We start from the raw sequence: 25,719 nt of genomic DNA on the forward strand, positions 1-25,719 counted from the left end.
GAGGCTGGTCGCATGCCAGCATCTACCACCTGGTTCTATGACCAGGGTGGCGGGCCACTAGGAAGTTCAATAACTGGCCATAAGTCCCTGTTGCTCACGGTGGCTGCCCGCCCAGGTGTAGCCTGAAAAGAGCTTCAGCCCAAGCCTGTCGTCCAACCTCAGCATCCTGCCTAGCTCAGCATTTTCTGTTCATGAAGATCCTTAGGGGAGGATACCTAATATTTTAATTATCTGGGGACCGTCAGTTGATATATCCATTTGTTGGGAAACCCTGAAGAAAATGAGGTGTGTGTTTCAGGGATACACAGATCAGACCTGGAAGTAGAAAACTCAGGAGCAGTCTTTCAGAATCTCTACCTCTTTTGTACCTTTAACTACAGGCTTCCTCACTTCTATATACAATGTTTTCAACTCATAACTTGACTTGCATATAGCTTTGGCTTGCCGTGCCCTAATTCAAACTCATGGCATCCTTATTTTTTCAGTTCTACTGGTAAATTCTCCCATGTTTCTTAGCTCAAATTCCTGGCCGATGGCCAGCCCAGAGATTGGCAGCTCTTGGATCACATGTCCACTCCAGTCCAATCAGCTGTGTGTGGGTAGGTCAGAGGGTTCACGGCAGAGCTGCCTGAGGAGCACAGTCCTCAGGGGAGAGGTTGGAGGTAGACACTTGAATGGCAGGAACTCAGAGTTATGGATTACCTTAGCCGCTGATTCAGAATCAGGCATGAATCACAGGGGAGGAAAATATTACACAAAAGGAAAAGATTTTATTGTCTTCGTCCATATGCCTGGGTGAAACGAAGGGCACAGCATGAGACTGTGCTCACAGTGCTGCAGAGACCTTCAGGAAACGTGTTTCAAGGATGGGTCTGGTCAGACTCCAGCCTTTATGCAGGCAGCTCCCTAGTGCCTGCCCGGCTGTCTCACCACCTACGGGTGCCGTGGTCTCAGGGATACTCAGCTTGGCATCTGGGTTGGTCCCTCTCCCATGGCCCACATGAAGTCATTATTCAGGGGAACTTTGTGTAGTTTGAGGCAAAATGCAGAGCCACATCAGCGACTCTAAGCCCCCGCATGGGAATCTCCCAGGAACACTGGGGCCCGCCACACATTCCAGGCCGGAGCAGCAGCGCAGCTGCAGCCACAGCTGCCAGGAACAGCCTGGGCTCCCGCCCTGTGACGGGGAGGCCAGCGGCTGGAGGGTTTCCTCTGGGGGCCCTGAGTGAGCTCACCCTCACCCGGACGCTCACTGACTTCATCCATCCAAGGCCGCTTGGCCAAGAGCCCAGGCAGGGTGAGGGGCTCCCTCTCCCACAATGGGCCCTGCGCCACCTAGCAGACTTGGGGGAGGGGTGAGTTTCAGGCCTGGCCCAGCTCCCTGGGAATTGAGGGGTACATACTGAGCTATGAAATGCCAGGGGGGGGTTAAGAAAAAAAGATGGGGGGTCAAGGGTGGTGACGGTAGCAGTACTTTGCTATGTAAAGGTAGAAAAACGGGGGCAGTGCTGGAGGATTGAGCAAAAAAAAGAAAGAGAAAGAACTCATGGACGCGAACAACTGTGGTGACTGCCAAGGGGAGGGGGCGTAGGGGGAGGTAGAGGAGAGTTTGAGGGGGATGAATGGTGATGGACTGAGACTTGACTGGGGGGGACACCCAATACAGTGTACCCATGATGTGTTGCAGTACTGTGCACCCGAAACCTGTGTAATTTTGTTAACCAGTGTCACCCCACTAAATTCAATGAAAAAGAAAATAATAAAATGAGGTGGCATACAAAAAAAAGAAAAACGGGAGGAAGTAAAGCTTTTTTCTTCACTTGTTTTTTGGCAATCCCATCAGAGAATTCCAGGGGCACGAGTGGCAACATGTCTTACCACTGAGAAGTCCCAGTGATTCCGGGGAACCCCTGCCTGCACCGTGTTTCTGACGGAAGCTGCTTTATCCGCCTGCATTAGAAGCTGTGTTCTATGTCACATTTAAATGAAGGTTTAATATTCTTAAATATCTACCCCAAGTAGATTACAGTGCACGAAGATCACAGGAAATGAACTTCTCAGCATCACCAACATTTGAAATCAGTAAGAAAGATACAAAAGTTTGCTTAAAAAAAAACAAAAAGTTAAAAAAATGGATTTCCCCCCCCCCAAAGTCTAAATAATTGTGGTCTAACAATCGGAGTAAAGGCTTCCACAGCTCATTCCTTTGCTAGGAATGAGTTCATGCAAAACTGTATGTCCAAGTGTGTGCGCAAGAGACACACACATGCATCACACACACAAGCACATACAGCCACAAAGACAGATGCACAGCTGCGTGCTTGTTGTTCTAGGCACTTCATATCCACGTTCTTAAGTCTGCCACCTGCCCACTGCATTTGGCAAGTTACTTCTTGGGAGGCAGGACGTTTTCTTCAAAGAAGCCCTGGTTGACGACATTCCCTGCCGGGAAGTATCTGGCCACCACAAAGGATGAGCCATCGCTTGCAGATGCCTTCCCCACTCCCATCTTCTTCGTGTTCTTCCACACCATGGCCGTGAAGTGTCCTGTAGGGGCACGGGCAGGGGGAGAGGGACACGAGGTAGTTAGCAAAGCCCGGAGAAGGATGTTTCAAGAGATTCATGAGCTCCTGCACCATCGTGCCAGGCTCAGGGCACAGACACCACTCAGAGGAAGGAGACACTAAACATACCAACAGCCTGAATTTCTGCAGCGTCAGGTCCTCTCGGTCACCACACTGACCCTACTCTCTCACCACTTTTCAATGCCCAAAGATTTCATGGTCTCCCAGAGATCATGAGAAAGCCCAGGGACCCCAACAGTTAGGAAGCCACCCTACCTCGCACCTGCCTCCAGCCCTTGCACACACTGTACTTTGCAAATCACCAACGATCTCCCTGTTCCTCCCCAATGGTCACTTTTTGTCTTCATCTTAACATCTCAGGAACATTTGATAGGGTTGCCTCCCCTCCTTTTCAAAGCACTCCCCTCTTTTAGTTTCAGCGACACCACCTCGTAGCACTGCTCCCACCCCACGGCCTCCTCTTCCCCCTCTTGATCTCACTTGTAAATGCCAGAGGGCCTGCATTTTGGCCCGATTCTGGGTCTCTCTTCTTGCTGCACCCCTTAGGCAATTCCATCTTTGCCTGGCTCCTGCATTTATTTCTCCAGGCCAGACCTCTCCTCTGTGTTCCAAACACAGCTACTTACTTGACATTTCCATTGGATGACTCACAGGCATCTCAAATTTAACTTCACTGGATTTTGGTCCACCCAAAGTCGTCCCTCCCCCTGCCCTCCCATTTCCTTAGTGGCACTTCTGCACGCAGTCCTGGGGATAATAAGGTCTGCATCGTGCCCCTACCTCACTTCTCACAACAACTGGGTTGGGTTCCCCTTTGGAGGCATGTGAGCGGCATCATTCAATGCTCACGAATCTAACTCTAAAATACATCTCCAGTCCACCCACTGCCAAAACTTTGGTCCCCAACCACCAACTTTCCTCACTTGGGCCATTGCAAGAGCCCCAACTGATGCCCCCAGCTTCCACCTCTGTCTCCTCAATCCACTCGCTTCCGAAGTAGCCTCAGTGATCACTGTGAGACTAAATCCTATCTGTTTACTTCCCTGCTGAAAAATCCTTTGACTGCGTCCAACTCACCTAGAATGAAAGCGAATGGTTTGGTGCAGGGGCCTCATTTCCATTCCTTGAACACCCCCGGTTATTTCCCACCGTGGGGCTCTTGCGCCCACTGGTGTGGAGTACTCTTCTGATGACTAACATCTTGTCGCTTAGGCCCCAGCCTTAATTAAGTCACTTGTTCAGAGAACCCTTTCACAATCACTCTGATTCCCTGAACACCTCCCTCCCGAGATGGTCTTATCACAACTATTCTTTTTTTCCCCTTAGTAATATTCTTGCTTGCTTACTGCTTGGCTCCTTCACGAGGCTATGAGCCCCACATCGGTAGAGACCAGATTGTTTTATTCCCAGAAGTATGCACATGCAAAGTGTAAACTCTCACTGAATGAATGAATGGCACGAATGAGTGAATGAATAAAAGGCAGATGAAAGAGCTCTCTCGGACTCAGCTTTTTCTCCCACTGAAGCGCAGGCCTTCTGTGTTTTGAGCTCTTTGAGGCCTTGGCAAGGTAAAGCCTCCTTTAATTCCCTCCATTCTGAGTCAAATAGCCCAGTTCTCCCTCTTTCTTTTTAAAATATTTTATTTATTCATTTATTTTTGGAGAGAGGGGAAGGGAGAGAGAAAAACATCAATGAACAAGAGAAACAGAGAAACTTCAATCAGCTGCCTCTCACACGCCCCCAACTGGGGACTGGCCTGCAGCCCAGGCACATACCCGGATTGGGAATCAAACTGGCGACCCCTCGTTTTGCAGGCCGATGCCCAATCCACTGAGCCACGTCAGCCAGGGCAGCCCAGTACTTTCTCAAGCTACTGCCTGCCCCTGCAGATACTCTGCGGCTTGCTGACGCTTCTCAGTATCATTCTCCCACTCAGGCCATCTGCCCCTTATTCACTGGTCCTCTCCAGCAGCTAACACGCCTTAATTTCCTGCTCCTCTCCTGTTTGGGGCTCAAAGAACTGATGCTGTAAGGCCCTCTTTGCTCTATGACCACAAATTCTTCTCATCTCCTGGGAGTAAAAGTTGGGAGCTCATCTCTTCCAATTTTACTGTTGAGGTGACAGATCAATGGGATATTTACTCCCATGTCACTGGGGAGCATCCACCTGCTAAAATAACCTTGAAGAAATTATGTCTCCTCCTACGGGGCAGGCACCACAGCTGCCTTCCCTACCACCACACCTCCAGTGTTTGGCATTGGACTTGGAACAGAGCAGATGCTCAGTAAGTGTCTGATGGGGAAGAGACAGAGGGAAGGAAGAAGGGGGAAATCGTGACCAGAGTAGCCGAGTTTCCCACAGGGTGGTTAAGGAAAAAAAACATTAACCGCTTTATACCCGTTAAAATGAATATTGGTTTTTTAAAAAGAAACTTATTTTGGTGAGGGTGCGGAGAAATTGGAACACTCATGCATTGCTGGTGGGAATGTAAAATAGTGTAGCTGCTGGGGAATACAGCAGGGCAGCTCCCAAAAAGTTCAACACGGCGCCGGCTGGGGAGCTCCGTCGGTTAGGTGTGTCCCGGTGGGCCAGGGTTGAGAGTGGGACCCCCGGTCAGGGCACGTGCAAGAATCAACCAATGAGTGCACGAATAATCGGGACAACAAATCAGTGTCTCTCTCTCTCTCTCCCCTTTCTCCTTCCTCTAAAATCAATAAAGTTAAGCATGAAATTATCATATGACCCAGCATTCTACTTCTAAGTACATACCAAAAAGAATTAAACACAGGGACTTAGATATTTGTACACCACTGCACACAGCAGCCAAAAGGAGAAAAAACCTAAACGTCCATCAATGGATAAACAGATAAAACGTTGTATACACATACAATGGAATATTATTCAACCTCAAAAAGGACTGAAGTTCTAACAGGCTGCAACATGGATGAACCTAAGGCCATTATTCTAAGTGACATGAGCCAGACAGCAAAGGACAACCATTGCCTGATTCCACTTATCTAAGGTTCCTAGAACAGTCGAACGGGAGGCAGAAAGCAGAACAGTAGTTACTGGGGCTTGCAGTGGGGGCAGGGAGGGACAGGAGGTACTGTTTAACAGGCTCAGAGTTTCTAAATGAGACCAGGACATTTGGAGACGAACAGTAGTGACGGCCGCGCAGCGTGTGAACGCACGGAGTCCCGTGGGACTCTACACTTAAAAACGGTCAAAACAGTAAGTTTGAAGTTTGTTTTACCATGAAATTAAAAAAAGAAAGAAAATAAAAATGAAAGGAACAAAGAGAAAGGAAATCTGGTATGCACACTTTTCCAGCCCATCGGAAAAAACAATGGTGATATCCCCATGTTCGTCAGATACGGTGAGGACTGAATGAATAAGTGTTCCCAGGCTGAAGTGGTTTTATTTCCCCTACAGTTGAACTCCATTTTTTATCATTCTTTTTTTTTTAAGATTTTATTTATTTGTTTTTTAGAGAGAGTGGAAGGGAGGGAGAAAGAAAGGGAGAGAAACATCAATGTGTGAGAGAAACACTGATTGGTTGCTCTCGTACTTGCCCCAACTGGTGACCAGACCCGCAACCCAGGCAAGTGCCCGGACTGGGAAATGAACCCACAACCTTTTGGGTTTCAGGACAACACCCAACCAACTGAGCCACACTGGTCAGAACACTTTTATAATTCTTCCACTTAGGTATAGTTTACTTATTTGTTAACATCCACAAAAGACTTTCTTTCTGCAAATAACCAAACAGAAAACAAATCAATATTGATGGGATATAATCAAAGCAAGATTTTTAAACAAAACAAAGCTTTAAGTACAATGACGTAGCTCTTCCACTTATCCTTAAATTTGTGTTAACGGCTGCCCCCAAACTCTGATTCCTCACCTCAGAGTAGAAGAGAAACCCTTCTTGCTAATTCGCCCTGGTCCTTGTGGTCTGGAGTCACGGCGCCAGGCCTTTGGCAGCTTGGCCCGGTGTCACTGCTTCTATCCACTGTCTTTTCATTAAGGCTCAAGTCCTTTATCATAGAAGCCTTTTCTCTCAGAAGACCACATGCTTTGGCCCCTGACCCACCCAGTGTCTCTGTCACCCACAAGGGAGTGCTACTTATTCACTGGTTGCCAAGACTACGATTCCAGACACAAGAGAAGCTGCGGCGGCAGCAGTGCCCATGGAAGCCTTTCCCAAACGGACAGACTCAGCCATCTGTCTTCTGGCTGGGGAAGTAATTAGGTATAATATTTATAGATGAACTAAAGAACACGACTTCCTTAGCAACCAGCAGATAGATAAACACTGGTTTCTAACTCTCACCTACTCACAGCTTCCTTTTTCTTTTCCTTTTTCTCCTAAATGGATCACATCCTCTTTCCTGCTATGGACCCAAACTTCCTGAAACACATATTTGAAAACCACATTAAATAAGGCACAGTGCGTCTGTGCAAGGGAATGAGGTGCAATGGTCAGAAATCATGAGAAAGCTCCTGCTGCATTACACAGAGCAGCCTCTGCCAGTCCGGATGTGCAGAAAGCCAGTGCACCACAGATCGTGTATCTGAAACCTGAGCATTAAACAAGGGAAAAACATATTTACATGAATGCCGGTGTAAGCTCAGAGCAAGCCTAGAATGATACCCAGGAAACCGGCATCATGAGTTGGGAGGGAAAGTGCCGAAGGCCAGAGATGGATGGAAGGCTTCTCACTGTGTACAGCTTACAAATTTCATGTCAGGTGAAAGCATTATTAATTGAGAATAAACAAATGATCAAACCTACTCATGAAAATAGAATATAACAAAGGAATCGCAAGAAACCATCCTGCCCCACTCAGCACAGAGTGTAGAGCTGTGTTCTTTATCACAGGACACTGACAAGGGCGGGGGGCATGGAGAGATTACGGGGTATACCAGAGGCCCTCTCACCTACTACATGGATGCGGTCAGGGGGTCCCAGAACTGTGGTGCAGCTCTAGGGGAGGCCGAGGTGGGGAGATGGGCCTGCAGATCTTTAAGGATTTTGCAAGCCCTGATTATAACCCCACCCAAATCTGTGCTCCCGGCTCCGGATGAGGCTCCGCCTGAGGCTCCGTGGGTCCCCAGGCATTGCCCACCAGCACCTGGGATGGCATAAGTGCTAGTTGCTCTGGGGCTTTCCCCTTTGGAGGTGGGAGGTGCGGGGCGATGGGTGAGACAGGCAGTCAGTGTTCACGGAAAGCTGAGTCCCAGTCCTAGCTCCGACACTTGTGAGATCCCTGTGCAGGAGCAGGGGCATCAGATTGAAGACAGAAGGTATAAAGAAGTCTCTTCCCTTTCAGAGGCAAAGTGTCCTCTGCAAAAACTGGTGGAACGAAGCCCCACCTCCAAATGGTAGGGCTCACGCGGCCGTGAATGGGGAGGCACTTTGTAACTGTCAAGTGGCTGCACACAGGAGCAAAGCTAAGAACTCTCTCCAGCCCATGTCCCATTGCCTGTGAAGCTTGCTCATGGGAAAGCAGATCCAGACACTAAAAAATCAAATGTCTTGCCCTGGCTGGTGTGGCTCAGTGGATTGAATGCCAGCCTGCGAACCAAAGGGTCGCTGGTTTGATTTCCAGTCCAGGCACATGCCTGGGTTGTAGGCCGAGTCCCCAGTAAGGGGTGTGCAAGAGGAAACCACACATTGATTTTTCTCTCCCTCTCTTTCTCCCTCCCTTCCCCTCTCTCTCTAAAAATAAATAAGTAAAATCTTTTTCAAAAATGCAGGCCAGGTCCCCAGTAGGGGGCCTGCAAGAGGAAAATCAAATGTCTTCTAGACATGGGTCTTTATAAGAAGGTCACCAGGCTCTGCCCACACATCCTCAATCACTGGCAGAAGGTCGTTACTATTCCCTCCCTCACCAATGGAATTTAATCGTCACAGAACCATCAGTTCTCCGTCAGAGCCCTGACGGCAGCCTCCTTCATCATCTCAGCCCTGCCTCTGCCCTTAGTCCTGCCCACGTAGTTGCAAGAACCCCGGTCCAAGAGGGTGAGCAGAAAACCACCGGAAACAGTGACTGGTTCTGAGAGCATGTCACTTCCTGTTTCTGAAGAACCCTCCAGAGGTGGGGAGGCCCTAAGTGGTTCCACCCATGGGTGGGGTAGGGTCAGGTGGGGTGGAGTAGAGGGGTAGAGGTGGGTAGAGAATCCCTTTTTCAGTTTTTCTGGTGCCTTCTGATCAGAGAAACTCACAGCCCCCTCCAACCCCTCCTGGGCCACCCCAGGTGGATCTGAGTTGGTTCCTAAGAAAGACAAGCGCCTGTGAGGCCTGGTGAGGGGCAAGAGGGAGCCCAGAGCTCACTCAGAGCGGTTGCCTGGCACCGCAGTCAGTTAAATGTTTACCGCTCACCAGGGAAGTCTATGAGAAAGGCTGGACGGTCCCACGGTCAGCTCCTCCCTGTATCTAAACTCCACCTCTCAGAACGTCCTGCAGACACTGCCACCTTGCCCTCCCCTCTGAGACAGGGAAGGATGGGGCCTCAACCCAAGTTCACACAAATAATAGTGCCAGGCCTGAGACTAGCTCCAGGTTTTCTGCATTCCAAGCTCACCCGGACCACAGACCCCAGCACAAAGGTGAAGGAAGAACACCCAGGAGGCAGAGAGGCAGGAAGGAAGCAGGGGTGTGAAGGGGGGCGGGAGTTAACACCAAGAGAAGAGGGAGCCTGGCCCTTTTCCTGAAGGCCCCAGGAAGCCACTGGCAGTTTCATCAGAAGAGTAAGGCGGGCACAGGTGGTACTAGAATGTTGTGGGTGATAGTGAGCTGGCTGCACAGCAGAGGAGCAAGACTAGATGGCTGGTTAAAAGTGCCAAGGCACCACTTCCGGAAAGAAGCACTGAGCAGCTTTGAAAATCCACAGCCTCCTTCCCTGGCTGGTGTGGCTCAGCAGATTGAGTGCCGGCCTGAGAACTGAAGGGTCGCTGGTTCAATTCCCGGTCAGAGCACATGCCTGGGTTGTGGGCCAGGTCCCCAGTTAGGGGCGAGCAAGAGGCAGGCAATTGATGTGCCTGTCTCTCATTGATGATTTTTTCTTTCTCTCTTTCTCCTTCCCATCCCCTCCCTCTGAGTCAATTAAAAAAAAAATCCACGGCCTCCTTGAAACACACTCCAGTCACCTGACCCCTGAAGAATTGGTGGAACAGGAAACATCAGCCTGGGATCTCTTAGATGCAGGTGTGTGTGTGTGTGTGTGTGTGTGTGTGTGTTGGAGACAGAATTTTAACCTTTGGGCAAAATCAAACCATAGAAATAAGGAAGAGGTAAAACAAGAGGGAAATGATTTTCACGGGGTTAGGCCAGGCCACTGGTATGGCTCCGTCACTCACCAGTCCCAGAGTTGAAGCCAGGCTGCTGGAAGTTGTAGTTCTTAATTTCACTGTACCATCGGTCAGCCACCTCCTTTCCTGTACAGAAAAGACACTGTTTAAACCTCAGCAGCAAAACCGACCCAATCCCATTCCTTCCACCTTCTCCCACCAACCCCGAACCACCCGTCCTGCCACGGACACCTGACGAAGCACAGGCAGGCTGAAACAGGGACTCCTGCCCACGAGCGAGCCCAGGCGGAAGAGATGGCCTTGTTGGGGATCGGGAAGAGCCCTGGCCTGGGGTCACCTGCATCTGTGTCCCGGCCCTGCTGCTACCTTGCTGTGTGATCCTAGGCAAGGCCTTCCCTTTTCCGAGCCTCTCTACACAAGAGGGTTAAAGGCAATGTACTCCGAGGACTTCTAATGATGCTCCAAGTTTTCCAGAGGCTCTGCCTTAATCCCACCCCAAGTCTAACTCCTGAAATATCCACAGGAGGGAAAGGCCATTGGCCTGGCAGGCCAGGGTTTCCATCGCAGGCAGGAGGGTCCTCACCTGGCCCAGCAGGCACTGAGAGGAGAAAACCCACACAGCATTTCCCTGGAAGCTGCAGGTCTCAGGGCCGGAGCCAGGAGGGGCCTCAGAGCTCAGAGCAGTAAGTCTCCAACTTTAATGCACGAATCGCCTGAAGTTCTTGTTACAACGCAGATTCTGATTTCAGTGGTCTGGGATGGAGCCTTTGAGCCTGCATTTCTAGCAAGTTCCCAGCTGCTGCTGCTGCTGGTGTGTGGACCACACTTGGAGTGGCAAGGTCTTAGAGAGCAGGGGCTACCCACTGGCCTCTCCTGGGAGCATTTAAAAACTGCTGATGCCTGGGGCCTGCCAAAGGCTGGTGGTATAGGTTTTTCTGGAGGAGAGACTTAGGCACTGGTATTTTTAAAGATCCTAATGTGTAGTCGGGGTGAAGAACCACTACCTTACAGACCATTTGCCCAACTGGGGCCAGAGAGGATCAGGACTTGCTCAAGGCTCCACAGGAATGAACCATGTCTCCTACTGGCTCTTCCCATCCCTGCCCCTCCACCCCTGGGCCCACCAGGCCCAAAACGAGTCCTGGAGAGATGCAGTCCACAGCTGCAGCCCGTGGATGCCTGCCTTCCTCAGGAGCATGCGCACACTTCTCCTGGGGGCCACGGCACTGGGAAACCCAAGAGGACACTTGGGCCTCCCCCGCCCCATCCCCACTTCCCCCCTGGGCACTCCTAGGAATGTGAGGCCTGGGAAGGAAGAGTCATTCACCAGCTGGGGTTTGCAGACGCTTCAGAGAGGACGGTAGGGCTCTCCAACATTTTTCCTAAAAAGCCACGACAGGGCTGTCAGAGCCAGGAAGCCCAAGAATGTCTGGTCAGTGCGGTGGGGATGCCATTCCAGCCTGAGACCTCAGATGAGGAGTTGCCTTTCCCATTATTATGATTTTTTTCCGACATGGCAACAGCTCTATTGTGCTTTTCTGCTGAGAAAAGTTTATATACCAGCACTGTAAAAAAAAAAATTTTTTTAAATGTGATAAAAGTAAAATTCTTCCATTGCTGGGGATGCCCTCAGGGTCAGGCTGAGACTCTGCACAGAGCCAGTCTGTGTCTCCCACCCTGCTCTTCAGCTGGGAGCTCTTCCAAAAGAGGGGGGTGTCCGGGCAGTCAGCATCATCTCTGTGTCCCTGGCAGCAGCCCAGGCCTGGCCCTGAGCTGGACATCAGAGACCTTGTGGTGAGCAGCACTCAGCCCCTGGGAGCAGGCCGGGCCCTGGGGCTGCTTTCACTTTCTGGGCCTGTAGCTGCCACACAGCTACACCACAGAGGGTGCCTGGCCTGGCTCAGGCCGAGGGCAGGGAGCTGAGAAAGCAACCCACCTGTCTGGTCATAGGATGCCCAAGCCAGGTTCTCTCCACACTGGCCGCGACTGGACTCTGGGCTGTGCTTGAGGATCCTCGTGCTGGCCAGGGCCTCTGAATACCTGCCAGAGACGACGGTTCTCGGTCAGAGCGGGCATAGTCCAGGGAAGCCCCAAAGTCTGAGCCCTAAACTGGTATGGCCCTGCACTTGCAGAGGAAATCAGGAGCAGCCCACCTGCATTTCTTTGGAGCCCCCTAAACACCCCGTTTGACAGAGGAACAAACTGGGGCTCAGAGGAACAAAGGGACCTGCCTAGGGAAGTGGCACAGTGGTTATTCAAGCCTGGCTGATTCTGCCCCCCAACTTCATGTCCCTCCAGTCACCCTGAAGGGCCCTAGGGTATGGGGGGACTCACTGCTGAGCCTCCTGGTTGAGCTTCTTGCAGAGCTTCAGTGGGGGGACACCATGCTGCTTCCGGTACTCGTTGTGGGCTAGCAGGACCTCGTTATTAAACTGTTTGGAAGCTGCAACAATTTCAAAATGGAGACCGTCTCAGTGCAGAGAAAAGACCACCAAGAGTGTGGCGGCAGGTTTTGGAGCGGCACTCAGCTCAGACCTCGGGCCGTGAGCAGAGGCTCCCCTTCAGCACCCCAGCCAAACGGACAACCGTGACGCCCTGCTCCGCACCTCTGCCCGTCCCGTCTGCATCCCTGGGGTCGCCCTCCACACCTCTGCACATCTGCACCCCGTGGATCAGGCAGGGCCATAGGGGCCACGTGTTGGGGATTTGGGTCTTTATCCAAAGCAGCGGGAAGCAGGCCGGCGAGCTGGTGAGAGCGGTGTTTCCGAAAGTTCCTGCTGGCTGCTGAGTGGAGGGCGGGCCCGCAGGCAGAGCGGATGCAAGCAATGGGACTTCTGAAAGCAAACGCTTGAAGAGACTGGATACCTCAGACCAGACCTATGGTGTGTGGGACTGCAGAGGACCGTAGGTGGGCACTCAGAGAGAACAAGCCTTGCTGGGGGCAGGGGGTTGCCCACACTGGGCTGCTAAAATTAAGAAGACAGAGGAACAAAGAAGAGAGGACCAGGAAAGGGCAGCAGTGGGAAAGTGGAATGAGGAGAGAGTGTGGAAACGAAGGTGTTGGGCCCAGAGTTGTAGTGAGGGATGAGAGGAGCTGTGCCCAACTGGGTCATGACCTTAGAAAGGGCAAGGTCAAGGGGGCTGCGGTTAGGAAGAGAATAAGTGGGGGAAGCCAAAGTCAGGCAAGGTCAATAGTGGCCAGAAGCCATGTCAGTTTGGATCCGTCCAACATCCTCCATCCATCTCTCTACCATCCATCCATCTATCCACTGATTTGTCGCCTGCCCCGCAGCGTCATCCACCTCCAATACATCCACCCGTTTGTTCTCTGAGCACCTCCTCTGTGCCAGGCCCGTCTTGTGTGCTGGATGCCCACAGACGAATCAGCCACATCCTGCCCTCCAGCCCTCACACACAGAAGGGAGACCGCCTCTAAAGAGACACTAGCGAACAGGGCGATGGGGCCAAGGTGCAGATGAGTGCAGGTGCGAGAGGAACTTGAACAGCAGCCTAGCATGGTCTGGGGGATCAGGAGAGGTGACCCCAGATTTGAGGCCCCAAAGATATCTGGCGGCAGCTAGCCAGGCTCAGACGGTGAAGACTCTGAGTGACAGCCTTAGGGATCTGGGAGCTCCCCTCTGTGGAAATGGGGGTGATTGGGTGAGTTAGGAGTGAGGGCTCAGAGTCAGGACCCTTACGCTGAGCTAGTCCCAGCCCGTGGGCCGGAAGGGGGTAAACCGGAGAATGATAGATGCACCGTTCATTCTTTCTACTGCCCCAGGTCACATTCACCACCTGATCTCCCCTGCTGTATTTTCACCCGGGAGGCTGAGCAGATGAGCCAGCAGGAAATCCTCTCGCCCTCCCTCAGCCAGATCGCCCAGGTCTCCTGGGCCTCAGAGGGGACACAAAGGGAAAAAGACCAGAACTTGCCCTCAGGAGCTTTGGACTAGACGCAGGCCCAGTGGTGATGAAGATAACTGCAGGTCATGGTGCTGGAGCTGTCCCAGGGGTTTTCAAGTTGAAAAGGGAGTGGTACTGACATGGAGGACTTTGGGGCCCAGCAGGACAGTCCAGTGAGGTCTAGTCACAGGAACGTGGGACAGGACAAGGATGTGAGGAGCAGGAGGCCGTGCCTACAGCCAGGATACGGGAGGCTTGGATGGATAAGGTGGAGATGGGGAGGACTGTTCCAATGTCCCCTCCAGCTCCAGGCCCCGGGCAGGGCTGGTGGGACACCACTGGACGTGCATGGGGCTGAGTGGCATGCGCAGCGGTGACCACAGAGGTAGTGGGGAAGGCTCCCTGGAGGAGGTGGTGTGGAGGCAAAGGGCACAGAAAGGGCCAGGGTGGATGGGATCAGGGTGGAATGGGATGGGAACCTTCCGTTGTGTACAACTCATCCCCGGGCTGTGGGGAGGAGGTGGAGAGAAAGGGAGTGGGTGGGGAGCTAATGAGGGCTGTTTGAAGGCAGCTCTGAGTTCGGCCACATTGCACCAGGCTCCTGGTGCGGTAGGCCCTGCAGTCTCCTTGGCAGAGAGGGACACACAGGGCTGCTAAAAACTAGGTCACTGCACTCCCAGTTCCCTAGATTCTGGGAAGGGAAGAGAAACAAAAGTGAAAGTCCTTGTGCTCAAAAAAGATCGGTGCCAGGGCTCCCAGGAAGGAGTCAGAACTTCTTGGTAATTTAGCTCTCTCTCCCCACCCCTGCTGGGAGGCATAGAAGCCTGCCCGCCACACGCTGACTGGCCCCAGGAGTGCCCCCCTGGCCCCATGGCAGCCAGTCCAGGTGGCTCCTCACAGTAAGGCCTCTGTCTCAGGGAGCAAGATATCACTAGTGACCACACCCACGAGAGCCACACCCCATTTCTGTAGAAAAACCCAAGAAAAGAAGATAAACACAGACTATAAAAGGTGGAAGAAAACCTACCCATCCCTGCATTGGGCAAGGAGGGCCCTCACAGCCAGCCCACGGTGGGGAGGGGAGGGTCGTGTCCTCCCAGGCGGTGCGCTGAGGCCCCGGGTGCGACCCTGAAACGAGGGCCGTCCTTCCTTCTGCACGTTCGCCCGTCGCTGCTGGGCACAGCCGCACTTCCTCCTCAGCACCTTTTGTGGGAGCTTCCACTACTGCACCCATTTTTTAAAACGGGAAAGGTAACCCGCCCACACTCCCCCAGCGGGTCTAGAGCAGGCCCATGAGGAAGGAAACTCTGTCCTTAATTAACGCCTTGCAACCCCCAAGGACTGCCAGGCAGAGGGAGTCACAGAAAAGCGGCAGAGGGGTTGACCAGACACACCCAGTAGGTGGGTCAGGCCCAGTGAGGTTGGGGCTGCCTTCAAACCTGAAGAGAGAGAAGACGAAGGAGAGGAGAAAAAATTAGGTTTCAGACCTGCCTGTGGGGCCCCAGGGAAAATTAGGGGCTGCAGGAGCAGAAGCTCAAGCGGACAGGTTTGGGGCTCAAGGTCAAAGCAGCTGAAAGGCGGAAGGAGCTGGCGGGCGCGGCTCCCCTGGCGGACGGGGCGGAGGGAAGGCGACAGGGCTTCCGCCGAGTGGGGGGCACAGACATCCTAGCAGGGGCTGAACTGGGGCTCTTGAAGGTCCCCTGGAGCCTGGGCCTCTTAATGCCAAATGAAGACCCCAAGGAGGTCTGTGCCCCTCCCCCCGCCTGGCTGTCGGCTGGGGCAGGCTCCTCCACGGCATCTGTCCTCTTCGGAGGCCGCCCCCAAGAGCCCAGCCCGCCGCATTTCTCCCCACTCTCTCCACCAAAGAGGCCACGACTGCCAGAAGCCAGGACAGGAATTGTGGACAGGAGGCTTCCACCCCTTGGCAAGGGGCTGGTGTTGAGAAAAAAGAAAGGACAGGCCAAAATGGAGTCACCTTTGCTAAGCCACCTCACCAAACCAAAACTCAATAACTTACCCAGTTGCGATTTCAGCCTCTACCAGGAGTGGAATTTTAAACCAACGCGTCTGGAATTTCCTGATCACCCGTGAGGCAGGCTGCCTGATCAGACCTGCTGCTCCCCTAAAGGAAGGTGACCCTGCCTAAAACGATCCACTCTCTTAACTTCTTAATCTCACCCTCTTTCTGCCTGTGAAAACCTTCCATTTTGTACAACCCATACAAGCGCCCTTCTAGTTGCTAGAAGCAATAAATCCCATGAATTGCTGACCAAAGCCAATTACATCTTCAAGTTTACTCAGCTGAACGCTGTTGTTTCACATTGGAAAGTGACCAGGTCCCACCTTTAGGGTAAAACTGGTCTATCAGGAAGAACGAATAAAAAGCTAGGGGTGGGGAGTGGAGAAAGAGTAGCTTCTCTTCTTCCAGCCTGGGCTCCAGGAAACTCAAGAGGCAAATACCAGCTTTGCCTTTGACTGGCTGTTGATTCTGGGCAAGTGGCGTAATCATTCTATGCCTCGTTTCCCTCACACAGAAAAATGGGGATAAGAATATCTACCTCACAGGGTGGTTGTGAGCATCACATGAATTAACCTATGTCATTGCCCCTGCAGATCCCATCCCCGACTTTCATGGGAGCTGGGCTGCCAGTATTTCAATCGGTCTTCGACAACTTCTTTCTGAACCTCTGAGCTCAGATATTTGCTGAGTGAATGAGTGAGCGAATGAGTCAGCAAATGAATGAGGCCCTCACCAGCGCCAGGACGGCCCTAGGACCCGAGTCTTCTCACTGCGGATGAGGAAGCTGCGGTCTTTGGGAGGACGGACATGTGAACTGCAGGATTTCACAAGGTGAGTATGCATTCGGGCTGGATCTAAGAACAGCCTCCTCTGCCCCAAATCTTGCATACTTCCCACTTTACATATACTTTCCTCTCCCTGAGCAAGAAGATGGTCAATGAGGGGTCATTCAGTTGCTCAGTTGTTCTGGAGCACCAGCTCCAGGCTGAGCCTTTGCACAGGTAAGTCACCGAGGGTCTGACGGAGCTGGGGCAGCCGGTTCTCCAGCCCTGCCCATGGCCACTCAGCCTTCCTTGAGCCCTGGGCCAGTCCCCACCCCTCTGGGCTCCTGTTGCCCATCCTCGCGAGAAGGAGGGATGACATCTGTGGGTTTTGAAATATGTTCAAAGCAAGGTAAACCTTTCTTTGAACTTTTTTTTCTAATAAAATCAACAGGTAAAAATGGAACTGTTAGAACTGATGTGGCCCTACAGCCCCGCCCTGCAGAGGTGTCTGGGCCCCACTCCATATAAAGTTCTGGGGCTAGTTGGCCCCTAACTGCCCTTCTGCTCTGATGGCACGTGTGGGTGGAGGGGACGTGAGGCCTGTTAGAGACAGATAACTAGAGGGTGTGTAGAAGTCCCCTCTGAGCCCGTTCCAGGCTGAGAAGCAGGCAGGGAGCCTGTGGCAAGTGATCAGTGTGGTAGGGGAGAAAGCCCACAGCTCGGGCTCAGAGAGCTGGGTTCAAATCCCAGTTTGTCCACTTACTGGTCAAGGTATGAGCTTGGGCCTGGTACCCAACCTTTATAAATCTATACGATTGAAAATAAGGAGCTCCGAGCCTGCACTAAGAGCTTAATCATTGCTAATCACTATTATTAGGGACTAGAGGTTTTCGCTGAGGCCGAGATCACTGTCCCTCTCTGCCCCCAACACAGTTGCTGCAAACTGAAGCCCAGCAGGGAGAGCAGGGCTGGGAGATGGACCTGGAAGTCTCCGAACACTGGGCCGAGCGTATCCTGGAATTAAAGCCGTCAGTTTCGTGACAGTTCTTCAGCAATGCCAGTACCCCAAGCAGCCCTGGGGCGTATCTATCATTTAAGATTAAAAAGAGACTGGCTCCAATGCAGTGGTGAGGAAGCAGGCCCAGAAGAGGTGGGGACTGGCTCCTCACAGCGGGTCGTAAAGGAGCCGCATAAAGCCCCCGTGTGGCTGCACGTCCCTGAGCGCCACGGGCCCTGCAGTGCAGACCCCAGGCTGGTGGCCTGGGGCTCCAGGGTCGGGCCTGTGCTGAAAGCGCACTGGACCTGTGTTACCCAGAAATGTCACTTTCTCTTGGACACCTTTACAGAAGCCACTGTTCTGGGGGCTTATAGACTTTGGGCGAGACAAATAAAATGCATGTGGCTATGAGGGAGAGTGGCCTGGGCCAGTGTTTTGGAAGGTCCCTGATTGTGTGAATACGTGTGGGGGGGGACATGGCACACTGTCCCCCTCCCCCCGAAACCTGCTCAATCCTGCATCTTCAGTCCTAGCAGGTGTCACTGTCATCTTGTTCCCAGACATACCTCTGGCACTTTTCTCTCATTCACAAGTTAGTCACCAAAGTCTGCTTGACCGCACCATCTCCGAAATCCACCCTCTCCTCCTCTCCAGTCCCACAGATGCCTGTCATCTGTTGCCTGAATTATTGCGGCGTCTCTTTCTGACCCTCCACCTCTCCCCTCTCCCCACCTGAGCCACCCTGACTCCGCTCTAGTAACACCACTTTCAGATTAGCACCTTTAGTACATAACGGCACCCCAGGTCTCGGGGGTAAAGTCCAACTTCTCGAGGCCCTCTGGGGTTTGACCATCTCCTCCAAGAACCTCCAATAGGCCCCTTTGCGGAGGAGATGTCTGTACCCTGAGCTCTCCTTGTTCTTCACCTGCACCTCTATTGTGCCTTGAGTCACTTCCAACCTCTTATTGAGGCCACGTGAGCACCACCCAGATCAGCTTTATGATCCAGGTCACAATCCAAGTGAACACTCCCGAGGCTGAGGGTCACGCCCTCCACAGCGCTGAGCGCACGTGTGGCCTACAGCTGACAGGTGGTGGGATGGACGGAAGGAAGGGAGGGAGAGAAGGAAGACGGGAGCTTGAGATGGACAGATGGATAGACGGATAGAAGAATGGGCACACAGATGAATATTAGCAGTTTGGGAAAACTGTGTCTTAGCAGAGAAGCTGGGAGCAACTGGTTAAAATGTGGCTTTAGAGAATTTGTAGATTTTTAACGTACACAGAAAGGAGCTGATTTCTCCAGGTGCCCCCTCACCTCCGCCATGCCCTCGCCCCATTGCCACCCACCATCACGGATTTTGGTGACAACTCCTTATGTCACCTTTCCCCACTGTGAAGGGAGTAGGGAAGAACCCTGGGGATCATAAGGGCCACCTCATCACACAGATGGGTCAAGGTCACACAGCAAGTGATTAACACAGCCAGGGCTTCAAGCCAGACCTGTCACTGCAGGTGAGGTGGGTTAAGACCAACCCCAGGGAAGGCCACTTACTCTCAGCGTGGGGACCTCATGGCTCTGGACCTTGAGGAGAGATTCAAGACCCAGCTTCACTCCTCTGAGGCGGACAGCCACAGCGCCCCACAAAGCAGGGCTTCTGAACTCTCTTCAACAGCTGTTCACTTAGATCCTCCTGTGAGGCAAGAACTATGCTGAGACTGAACCCCACCCCACCCCCACCCTGGTCACCAGGAGTCTGTGTCTGCAGGGAAACAGACCTGTGGCTGGGTACTGTCCCAAGCTGACTGCTGGGAGGGCTGTCACCAAGAAGAGACCCGCCATCCTTTAGGGGGTTAGGGAAGTCAGGGGTGGCCTCCCAGCCCAGAGGCTGAGCCTACAAGAATGGGGAGGACTTTTGACCTCAGAGAGGTGGCAGAGACAAAGTGGTGCTAGTTGGTGCTGGGAAAGAGAACCCAGGGGAAGGGACCATGTGCCAGCCTCAGGATAGCTGAGTGGAGGCGAGGGGCAATGACCAGCTCCCAGGGGACCCCAAGTCTGGGCTGAAGAATGCCACTCTCTCCCCTGAGGACAATGGAATGGAAGGTGTTGGAGAGTGACAGAGTAAGATCTACATTTTAGAAAGTTCACGGGGGAGAGCCACAATAGTGAAGATGGGGCGCCAACAGGTGGGAGAAGAAGGGGAAGCGGAGTCTGGCAGGCGACCTGGAACGGAGGGGGCGCTTAGGGGAGGAGGGACAAAGACACACGGATGCTCGACCTGTCCTCAAGAGGGCTGGTAGGAGCCCGCTGCTTTGCATTGAAAGATGCTATCACAGTTTGGTGGCTTTTTCCAACTCCTAACTATTCTGAAACAAAGCAAAAGCCACGCCTTGGCCAGACGCTGAGCGCTAATCCCTTCAGCGCCTGGAAGCCCTCCCAGACGCAATCTCTGGCTCGCAGACAGGGGACCCTCCCTCGGTCTCGCCTTCCCTCGCTCTCTCCCGCGGGCCCAGGGCCACCCCGGCTTCCTGGCTGCTCCGGAAACTGTCCGCCCCGCGCCTCCGGGCGCTTCGTCCCGCGCGCAGCTCCATCGCACGCCTCGGGTCCTGCAGAGCCGCATCCCCGTGGAGGCGGCCCCCCAGCTCTGGGGACATCCAGCCCCGCCGCGTGGGAGGGTGACGGCGAGCATCCCGGATCTCGCAGCTCCTCAGCCGTCCCCGCACCCTGGCCCGGTGGGCGCAGCGGGCTCACCTGACTTGCCCATGGCCGGCTCCGTAAGCTCCCGGGCTCCCGCTGCCTCTGCGCTTCTCGGCCTGCCGCGAACCGCTAGGACAGCCTAGGGGGAGGTCGAGCGGCCGCCGCCCCTCCCCGGCGCAGCCCGGCCCCCGCCTTATAAGGCAGCAGCAGCTGCTGGCCGAAGCGCCTGGGGCCACCCCACCGGCTGCCCGGAGGAGGCGCTGCACACCCGGCGTTCCGCGGAACACCGCTCGGGGAACTTGACCCGCGGAGGGACCCTAACGACTGCCCGGGGCTCTCCCCGGGTGCAGACCTGGAGCCCGGGGCCTCCTGGATCTCAGCCCGGAGCAGTGCCTTCTTGGGGCCCCGGAATCCCGCACCCCCCAGCAGGTTCCTTGCTGCAAGGGCCGCAGTGTTCGCTGTCATGGCGTGAGGACAGTTCCAGTCTGGGACAGGAGATCTCCCCCTCCTCCCGAGTGTGTCCCCTTCCCCAGTCCAGTGACAATGGACTCCAAAGGGCAAGTCCATCCTCTCTCCCCAAGACACACCCTCTGGTGCGAGTCTGGGTTGGAGTTAGAACGCTGGCTCCTCTCTGCCTGTTCAGGTCCTTCCCATTCCTCAGAGTTTTTGTGTCCCTTTAACTTCCAGAGGCCCTGACCTTTCCTGACCTTGAGGACAGTGGTCTGTACACACCTGGCACTGGGGAGACTTGGTCTCAGTCACGGTCCAACCCCTGTATGAGAAGGACACTGGTATGAAGGCACGGCCTGGGTTACCTGTGTCACTCACTGCCCAGAGTAACTCCTTCCTGGGGAAGGGGCTCAGTCAATTCTACTTAAAGAAGCCTTTCAATAAATGTGCACTAAAGTGCAATGACTGGCTGATTATAGCCCAGCAGTAAGGCTGGGCGCTACCCTGTTTACTCCCTCACACTGTCAGGCATATACACTTACCGGGTGTTAGTACTTTCGGTGTCCGAGTGTCGGAAACTGTGGCCCATCCCAAATCAGCAGGGACTACCGGTGCCAGGCGGGAATCTAACCCTTTATATTCAATGTCCTTTCCCATTTTGCCAACAAATCCCTATTGGAATGACCAAATGAAGCCAGTAGGAAGAAGTCCATATTCCCTCTAGAATCTCTGGAATGCTGTTCCTATCTTAACCAAAACTTCAAGGCTGTGGAGTGGAGACTAAGTGCCGGGCAGCCACAGGGGCACAGAGGGGAACCCCTCAGGGAACCACCGGGTTTCCCTCACTTCTCCTTGCACGGAGGTGAAGCTGAGGCAAGGGGGCCTCAGCGGGGTAGGGATCAAAATCTGAACTCAGTGGCATCTTTGGAGCCTGTGAACCGCAGAGCTGACCTGAGCAGCAGCACATGGAAGGGACAGTGTGCTGAACAGAGTTGGGCAGGGCCCGAGTTGCCCCTCACCAGGGGCCCCGGGCTGTTTGGAGGGGGAGTCCTTGCCCAGCTGGTCCCAGCTGGTGCAGAGGCAGAGACCAGAGAAATGGCAACAAAGGTCAGCCACAGAGTGTTGGACTCTTATCTTTTCTTTTTGGTTTTATGTGCTATTTCAGAACTCCTTAACCTGCTCTGAGATCATGAAAAGTTTCTGTGTTTTCTTCTAGAAGTTTTATAGTTCTTTTACATTTAGTTTCTACATTCATTGTGATTATGGCTGTGGTATGAAGTCAGCGTTGTAATTCTCTTTTTAAATCATTTAAAAATTTTCAGTTACAGTTGACATACATCATTATGTTAGTTTCAGGTGTATACCCCGGCAGTTACACTTTACATAACTTAGCAAGTGGTCATCCTGACCAAGCTTGTACCTGCCTGACACCACACGTAGTGTGGTTATCAGATCATTATTAGCTAGATTCCCAGTGCTGTATGTTACATCCCTGTGACTATTTTGTAACACTCAATTTGAATCTCTCAATCCTTTCATTTTTTCACCTACTCCCTTAACCCCTTCCCATCTGGCAGCTGTCAAAACCTTCTCTGTATCTATGGCTCTATTTCTGTTCGCTTGTTTGTTTATTCTGTTTTTTAGGCTCAATTGTTGATAGATATGCATTTATTGCCATTTTGTTGTTCATATTTTTTATCTTCTTTTCCTTCTTATTCTTCTTAAAGAAAACCCTTTAACATTTCATATAATACTGGTTTGGTGATGAACCCCTTTAGCTTTTATTGTCTGGGAAGCTCTTTATCTGTCTTTTTTTGTTTTTTACATGATAGCTTTGCTGGGTAGAGTAGTCTTGGCTGTAGATCCTTTCATCACTTTGAATTTTTTTTGCCACTCCCTTTTGGCCTTTAGAGTTTCTTTGAGAAATCAGCTGACAGTTTTATGGGAACTCCCTTGTAAGTAACTAACTGCTTTTCTCTTGCTGCTTTTAAGATTTGCTCTTTATCTTTAACTTCTGACATTTTAATTATGATGTGTCTTGGTGTGCACCTTATTGGGTTCATCTTGTTTGTGACTGTACTTCCTGGACTTGTCCTTCAACAAGGTAGAGAAGTTTTCTGTCATTATTTTTTCAAATAGACTTTCACTTTCTTGCTCTCTCCCTTCTTGTCCGGCACTCCTACGATGTGAACGTTGGTACTTGAAGTTGTCCCAGAGGTTCTTTACACTGCCCTGATTTTTTTTTTTGAATTAAGTATTCTTTTTGCTCCTTCCAATCGGGTGTTTTTTGCTTCTTTAAATTCCAAATTGCTGACTTGATTCTTGGCTTCATCCACTCTACTGTTGATTTCCTGTAAATTATCCTTTATTTCAGTGAGAGTATCCTTCATTTCTCTCTGGTTCTTTCTATTTAAAACGGCCCCCAACTGACGTGTCGAGGTGCTGGGTAGTGTTCCTACGGGCAGGAAGCCTGTGGTGTGCCTCATGGAGGACGTGTGTGTCAGATAAGCTCTGTTCAGGCATGAGTTACAATGCTGTTGCCATGTGTTCATGAATCAACAGTATACACGAAGGTAACATCGAAGCAGATAACCAGAGACAAAAGGACAATTAGAATACTCATTTAAGGGTGTGGGGTGTGGACCTGAAGTTACGTGGTCCAAGTCCAAGTTCTGGCTCTGCTGCCAACCAACTGATTCTGAAGGCATTTGAGATGAAGACAGTAATACCTATCTTAGAGGATTTTTAAGGAAAGATTTTTAGATGAAATTGAGATGGTACTTAAAAAGCACTCTTTAAATGTCACATATTTTTGTCTGTGTATTTCTTGGTCACAATTTATATATTTAAAAGAGTACCTTTGTTCTCTGAATAGCTCAAGGCAAAATTCTGCTGAGTAGGAAATTTAAACTTGCGCTTTGAAGGAAACTTGGCCACATCTATTTTAATCTCTTGGGGGTAAGTATTCAAGCCTTCTAGAATCTTTCTCAATCCCCTGTACACCTCGGGTCAACTCCAGATTCAGGTGCTCACACAAGAACATCTGTTGGGCTGAGTCTGGGTCATGTGCCTTCACACAAGCTTCAGAAAGAGAACAGAGGAATGTCTGGGCCCCTTCAACGTCCGTTCTTGGGTACAAGACCTTCCTACTCAAATCAAGACTTCTCTACATGCTGAGCAGCCAAAACACAGCCAACGTCTGCCCTCTCTCCCTTTTCAGAGGGGGGATTTTATTTCTGTCTCACAGGTTTCCCCGGAATGTTCTGTACTCCATGACTCAGTCCTTCTCAGTAGTGTCTAAGCTCTTCCCTTATGGATTCTTCCCCAAAGTATGGTTTCAGGTGCAAACTATGCTTTAAGCTTTTTAGGCTTTGCAGGGTTTTGGAATAAAAAATTCATTGTGATAGTGGAATGAGTGGATGGCCATGGAAACAGAAAACCAGGGGGAAAACCTTGGCAGAAAAATCTCATTTTACCAGGTTGTGCTCTCTTTTGTAATTGCTGTTGGAAAATATATGGGATAAAGCCAAAGCTGTACCTAGAGGCAAGTACACTATATAATAAATATATGAACATAAACTTCCAGTTATACCTGGGCTCAAACTATCCCTGCTCTGCTATCTATCAGCCATGTGACCTTGGGGAAATTATTTCATCTCCTAAAGCCTTAGTTGTATCAACTGTAAACAGTGTTAATAATACTATTCGTTCATACAGAGATCATGAGAATTGCATGAGATAATTCATTTAAAACATTTGAGTCCTGGCTGGTGTGGCCCAGCGGACTGAGCACCAGCCCGTGAACCAAAGGGTCACTGGTTTGATTCCCAGTCAGGGCACATGCCTGGGTTGTGGGCCAGGTCCCCAATCGGGGGTGCTCAAGAGGCAACCGTACATTGATGTTTCTCTCCCTTTCTTTCTTCCTCACTTCCCCTCCCCTCTCTAAAAATAAATAAAATAAAATAAAATAAAATATTTGATAGGATGCTTTTATGAAATAAATTCTTGGAGAGTCTTCAGTAAGTGGTCCAGGAACCTTCTTGGTCATTCTTGGCCATTTGTCACATGACAGTTCTCCCTCGGGAACTGTCAGTAGAAGAGCATGCTACACAGACTTGGGCTGTTCTGGTCCCACGAGATCCGAGATGTAAGCTGCAACTCGGCACAGAGTGTTTGGCAGATTTCACAGTTTGCTGCCTTGCAGTGTGGTATGGCCATCCGCGTATAGACTGAGTCCATCCATCAGAGCTGTGGCTGGATGACGGCACTGCGGATCCTGGGTACATGAGAGGAAAGCAGGGAGCCTGAAGGGAGACGCCTTGTCACCAGGCCATGTCCGTGGAGCTGAACTGCTGATGAGCCTCTTATCGTACCCCCTTCCTAAGAGAAGGGGCTTCTCTCTCTGCCCAGAAACCAGGAAGGAGAGAACCTTCACCATCAAGGGCCGAGAAAGATGACTTATCATTACTTAATATTGTACTTCCTTAATTTGAAAATAAAGGACTTTGACGAAAATTCCTTCTTACTGGTATCTGTGTTGTTACAGATTGAATGTTTGTGGCCCCCCCTAAATTCATATGTTGCAACGTAATCCCTAATGTGGCGGTATCTGGGTGAGGGGCCTTTGGGAGATGATTAAGTCATGAGGGTAAGGCCCGTATGAATGGGATCAGTGTCCTTATGAAAGAGACCCCAGAGGGCTCCCTCCCCCGCCCACCACGGAGGACACTGGAACTCAGCCGCCCACAGCCCAGGAGAGGGCTCCCCTCGGAACCCACCCTGCTGGTGTCCTGATCCCAAGAACTTCCCGACCCGAGACTTCACGACTCAGGAACCGTGAGAAACGCATGTCTGTTGTTTACCAGCTGCCCAGTCTGTGGTATTTTGTTTCAGCAGCCCAAGCGAAGCCATGTGCCTTCGAATTCTGAACCTGACATTTACTGACTTATTATAGAAATAATCTGTTACCTCATTTGGAGCCTGGAGGG

At 51.7% G+C, this 25,719-nt stretch overlaps 1 protein-coding gene and 1 long non-coding RNA gene across 4 annotated transcripts; one reads left to right on the forward strand and one right to left on the reverse strand.

Moving 5' to 3' along the window:
* Window positions 1-748: 748 nt before the first annotated feature.
* Window positions 749-20,452, reverse strand: GLIPR2 (GLI pathogenesis related 2). 3 transcript variants are annotated; one of them, XM_037144511.2, is made up of 5 exons: window positions 20,336-20,444; window positions 12,235-12,343; window positions 11,837-11,940; window positions 9,949-10,026; window positions 749-2,547 (listed from the first exon to the last, which is right to left on the reverse strand). In XM_037144511.2, exons 1-5 carry the CDS (start codon window positions 20,346-20,348, stop codon window positions 2,387-2,389), a joined length of 465 nt encoding a protein of 154 aa, XP_037000406.1. In that variant the 5' UTR covers window positions 20,349-20,444; the 3' UTR covers window positions 749-2,386. The 3 variants fall into 3 exon arrangements, with proteins under 3 accessions (XP_037000406.1, XP_037000407.1, XP_037000409.2); XM_037144512.2 differs by lacking the exon at window positions 20,336-20,444 and adding an exon at window positions 14,831-14,921; XM_037144514.2 differs by lacking the exons at window positions 9,949-10,026; window positions 11,837-11,940 and having other exon boundaries at window positions 20,336-20,452.
* Window positions 14,990-17,993, forward strand: LOC119048755 (uncharacterized). Its single transcript, XR_005082387.2, has 3 exons — window positions 14,990-15,054; window positions 16,417-16,654; window positions 17,521-17,993. It is a non-coding gene; the product is annotated as an uncharacterized LOC119048755 (long non-coding RNA).
* Window positions 20,453-25,719: the final 5,267 nt, after the last annotated feature.

Source organism: Artibeus jamaicensis, unplaced genomic scaffold (genome assembly GCF_021234435.1).
Source record: "Artibeus jamaicensis isolate MK-2021 breed Jamaican fruit bat unplaced genomic scaffold, CSHL_Jam_final scaffold_1964, whole genome shotgun sequence".
Taxonomy (NCBI): Eukaryota; Metazoa; Chordata; class Mammalia; order Chiroptera; family Phyllostomidae; genus Artibeus; species Artibeus jamaicensis.